Consider the following 4,822-nt stretch of genomic DNA (forward strand, 5'->3'; position numbering starts at 1 on the left):
GCTGGAGACATCTGACGGCCTTATCATCCTATATTATTTTATATATTATTAAAGACTGACTGTTGTTGACGGGTCTGATACACACTTCATCACTCGGCAGTTGAACAAGTATCGTTACTTTTATCAAACCTACATTTACTGGTGGAAAGGATGCATCTATATAAATTATGTATATCAGTCGTATGGGACTCGTCAGGGAATCCATTCATGTGGATTGCTTGGGTTTGAACCTAGCTGACGTCAAATTTTGTGAACGTGTGTGTGTGTGTGTGTGTGTGTGTGTGTGTGTGTGTGTGTGTGCGTGTGTGTGTGAGAGAGAGAGAGAGAGAGAGAAAGAGAGAGAGAGAGAGAGAGAGAGAGAGAGAGAGAAAGAGAGAGAAAGAGAGGGAGGGGGTGGGGAGGGGGGGGAGAAGAAAGGTAATATTGATAGAGATAAGAATTAATGGTTTCTTTTTCTATGAGGCGAGAAAATATCTTCGCTTAGTATCAAGTACCGGTAGTGGATAAGATAAGATAAGATAAATCTTTATTGTCCAGATCCTGTCACATTGGTTTGGTGTTTCAACACGCGCACACACCTGCACACACAAGTAGGCTTACAATCACATGCAAAATATAAATGAGCAGCAATATAAACAATAATAATCGTAGCCTAGATACACACTCAATGTTATTTTGATGCAGGCTCTAAGGTCGTAAGTATACTTATACAAGATGTTTAAGATTGAAGCATTTTGATAGATGGTGGTAAAAATGACCTTGAATATCTTTCTTTGTTACAGATCAGAAGCCCAGGTCTTTTACTTCAGACTGATGTTTTTGTTTGAGGGAACAAGAGATGTTTGTTGTCTATCTAAAAACCGTCAGCATCTACACACTTCGAGATATGCTTCTTCAGGGGACGAAGCGCTTGTGGGGATGCCCCTTGTGCAGTGATGTCGGTCCTTCACACAAGTAAACAAGTAGTGTTGTCTAAAAAGATGGACTTCATTTTTTTAGTGAAAGCTGTTATGTACAATTCATCCAAGTAGGGGAATGTAAATGTTGAAATTTTACATGCTTTCCGTATTAGTCGATTTAATTTTTCTTTATCTTGTTGTCTTGTGTTCCCGGCCCATGTTGTCATACAAAAATTGATTATACTTTCTATTGTTGAATGGTAGAAGGGAATGATGATGACTATGGATAGAATGGACAGGAGAGTGATGTGGCTAGTGAGTCGGAGGACGATACAATAGAAAACGAGGGAGAAGATACTGACTTGGATGAAGTAAATGAAGAAGAGGAAGATGAAGCTGAAAGCAATAAGTAGTGACAATCGTGGAAATGCTACCGCCTGTAATATGAGGACACTAGGGCCAGACTTGGAAACTAGGCCACTAACACAAAATAAAAGCAATATCAGTTAAGGTACACCACGGCAGGAGCTGATATTGCTGTTTTTGTGTTGTTGTTTTCACCTGATGTTATTGCTTTTAACTGGTCTTGTTGTTTTTACTTTCGTAGATGTTTTTAACTGATGTTGTTATTTTACTTCTGTTGATGTTTATAACTGCTATTGTCGCTACTGTTGATGTTGTTGATTGATTAATGATACCATGGATTTCTCTCTCGCCGAGATTCTTAGTAGGCAGATAAGCAGATTAATAACGTTTTATTTATTTTTTAAATTCTACAAGACAGGAGTCGTCACATATTTTGTCCGATAAGTAGCAGAAATGCCATTCTCCCCTCAACACTCTAGAGGTTGAAAGGAAGGGTAGAGCAAAGTAAGTAAGTAAGTGAGGCCAAAACCATTGTTTATTGACATCCTTCAACACATAAACTGAGCAGAAACACGAATTTATGTTATATTTAAATCATTGGAAGTTGTTTTCAAACTTCTTGCTTCTAAGAAAACAAGAAAATACAATTGGAACATCTGTATAAAGAATGAAGTTATGTCCACAAAATAACTAGACAACATGCAACATCGAATGACCTGAATGCGGGTCTCTTATGAGTCAATATATCACTACCTTAGAATTTTAAAAGTTCTGTCTCACACGTTGAGCTGTTTTGAGCTACTAGAAGGAAAAGATCAGAAACCGAATATTCTATCTGCTGTATCAAAATCGCAAGACAATTAAGAGTTGTTAATCAGATATTCAAAAAAGTGCATTCTGAAAAGCTTGACGTGTTATGAAACTCAACACTTTTTGACGTTTATTTTCTCAAAACTAGGAACTGAGCAGATAGAACTTTGTAATTCCAGGGTAGCCAGTTTTCTCTGAGGACCCGTGTATAAAATCTATACATGAGAGAGGGCGTAACACAGCAAGCGTCCATGTACCTCACGCACAACATTTCCCTCTCACTTTTTTGAGCGTGTCGTCGAGAATTTCTTTAAATTTCGAACTCATGTAGTAATACACAAATATATTCACCGCTAAATTCGTCGCTACCAGCAGAAAGCATATAGCCCATATGAACAGATAGATATTTTGGTATTCACCGTAAAAGTTGTACTCTGGGAAAAACATCATCGCAAAAGTGCTGGCAGCACTGGGGGAAAAACAAACTATGAAGATTACGGCAATAGACACAACCATTTTCACAACTTTCATGTCTCTATTCGATAAAGATTCCTGCTTTGCTGCGCTGGAACTCGACTGCCGCCATTTTGATTTGATCAGAAGGTTGTGGACAAGGATTACCGTACACACGATTACTGAGAAGAATGAGACAAGCTGAGAGAAAGCACTGAGGAGAAAAGATATACTCTCAATCATAACGCCGTGGGTGGTATATACTATTCCTATCACGGTCATGTTTACTTCTGAATCATATTTTGGCCCCAGACTGATAGAATAGAACGCAGGAGCAACACAAGCAGCCACGCCTATGTATATGCTGACAATTACGTAAATCGTACGTCTCGGTGTTATGATTGTCTTTACTTTGAGGGGCAGAGCGATACATAGACACCTCTCAAACGTGACGAAGGCTGTGATCCAGCCGGAGATTCGTGCAAAAGCAACATGAGGCCATCCCGATGTTATATGTACTAAGTCTATACTAACCACAGGCAGAACAGCTTGAGCGATCGAAGGGTTGAACCAGACACTCATCCAAAAGAGCGTTATCAGAGCTCCCATATCGGAAATGGCCAGACTGAAAAGAGTGATGTTGACTGTGTCTTTGAATCCTTGCTTGAAAAACACGTAAATGTTGACCGCGTTGAATATAACGCCCAAGACACATATTATTCCAATGGCAGCGACATAGAAAACGATGGTTAAAACATTGAAGTCATCATCGTCTATGAAAGGATCCTTGTCTTGTTCAAACATTGGAGATGAAGTGGGGCTGTAATCTCCAGAAGCCATTTCTTGATATCACAAGCAGCTAGTTCCACAAAAGTGAAGTCGCCCCTATTTTATAGGAAGAAGAGAAAGAACGTGAGAACACACACACACACACACCACACACACACACACACACACACACACACACACACACACACACTCACACACACACACACACACACACACACACACACACACACACATACATTTATATATGTTATAATATATAATACCACTACCACCACCACCACAACAACAACAGCTCAATCACCTTTGACAATAATGATTCTATAATAATAAACATCATCATCATAATAGTATTAATATAATAATAATCTTAAAAAGAAGAAGAAGAAGAAGAAGAAGAAGAAGAAGAAGAAGAAGAAGAAGAAGAAGAAGAAGAAGAAGAAGAAGAAGAAGAAGAAGAAGAAGAAGAAGAAGAAGAAGAAGAAGAAGAAGAAGAAGAAGAAGAAGAAGAAGAAGAAGAAGAAAAAGAAGAAAAAGAAGAAGAAGAAGAAAAAGAAGAAAAAGAAGAAGAAGAAGAAGAAAATAAATAATAGTAATGATAACAATAACTATTTAATATAATAATTAATAATTTAATTTAATAATAATAATAATAATAATAACAATAATGATGATTATAATAATAATATAATAATAATAATAATAATAATAATAATAATAATAATAATAATAATAATAATAATAATAATAATAATAATAATAATAATAATTTAAAAAGTTCCTCCTTCAGTACCTGACGATGACCTACATGACTAACGAATCTGCAGAAAAGAATATTATATATTCTTAAAATAAAGGAAGAAATAAGATAGGTAGGTCCCCATGACGGAGCCTGATATTAATTGATTTATTTATTCCCTGAATTTAGAAAAATATATTTGTGAAGCAGCGTGGTGAAATCAGGCTCTCGTCAAAATAATCAATGTGAACAAACTTGGAATTTTCCGCAGGTTTGTGAATTTTTATCAATTTTTGGCTTTTGGGTTCAACACCTTTTATGGCTATTAAAGAACTCATTTCTGTGTGGATTTTACTGAAAAACGTTGATTAAAGGCACAAAAAATGTAAATTTTCAGTCACCACGGACTCTTAAGCTAAGGAAATAACTAATCTTTGTTCGTCATTTTCTCACTAATTTTGCCTCTAAAAACAGGTCACCTTCATTCTCAAATATCTCGTCTTGTATTTAAGATAAACGGATATCTTTTTCATCCAAATAAAGACAAGTGAACAAGGTTTAAGATGATACCAATAACTCTAATTGACCAAAAATTGACGAGAGACTGATTCAACCACGCTGCCTCACGTTTGACAAAAAGTTCCCGTCCTTCTTTGGACTTTGTGATTATTCCACTGAGAAAAGAAACACCTCTGCGTAGCTGTCCTTCAAAGCGGAAGGGTCGGAAGTGATATTTCGCGAGGTGCATTTTATTTTGAGAGTATAGATC

General features: G+C 36.7%; 1 protein-coding gene across 1 annotated transcript; it reads right to left on the minus strand.

Moving 5' to 3' along the window:
* Positions 1-2,333: 2,333 nt before the first annotated feature.
* Positions 2,334-3,362, minus strand: LOC106013047 (rhodopsin-like). Its single transcript, XM_013087750.1, has one exon. The coding sequence runs from the start codon at positions 3,330-3,332 to the stop codon at positions 2,334-2,336; it is 999 nt and encodes a 332-aa protein (XP_012943204.1). The 5' UTR covers positions 3,333-3,362.
* Between the last annotated feature and the right edge of the window lie 1,460 nt (positions 3,363-4,822).

Source organism: Aplysia californica, unplaced genomic scaffold, assembly GCF_000002075.1.
Source record: "Aplysia californica isolate F4 #8 unplaced genomic scaffold, AplCal3.0 scaffold00634, whole genome shotgun sequence".
Lineage (NCBI taxonomy): Eukaryota > Metazoa > Mollusca > Gastropoda > Aplysiida > Aplysiidae > Aplysia > Aplysia californica.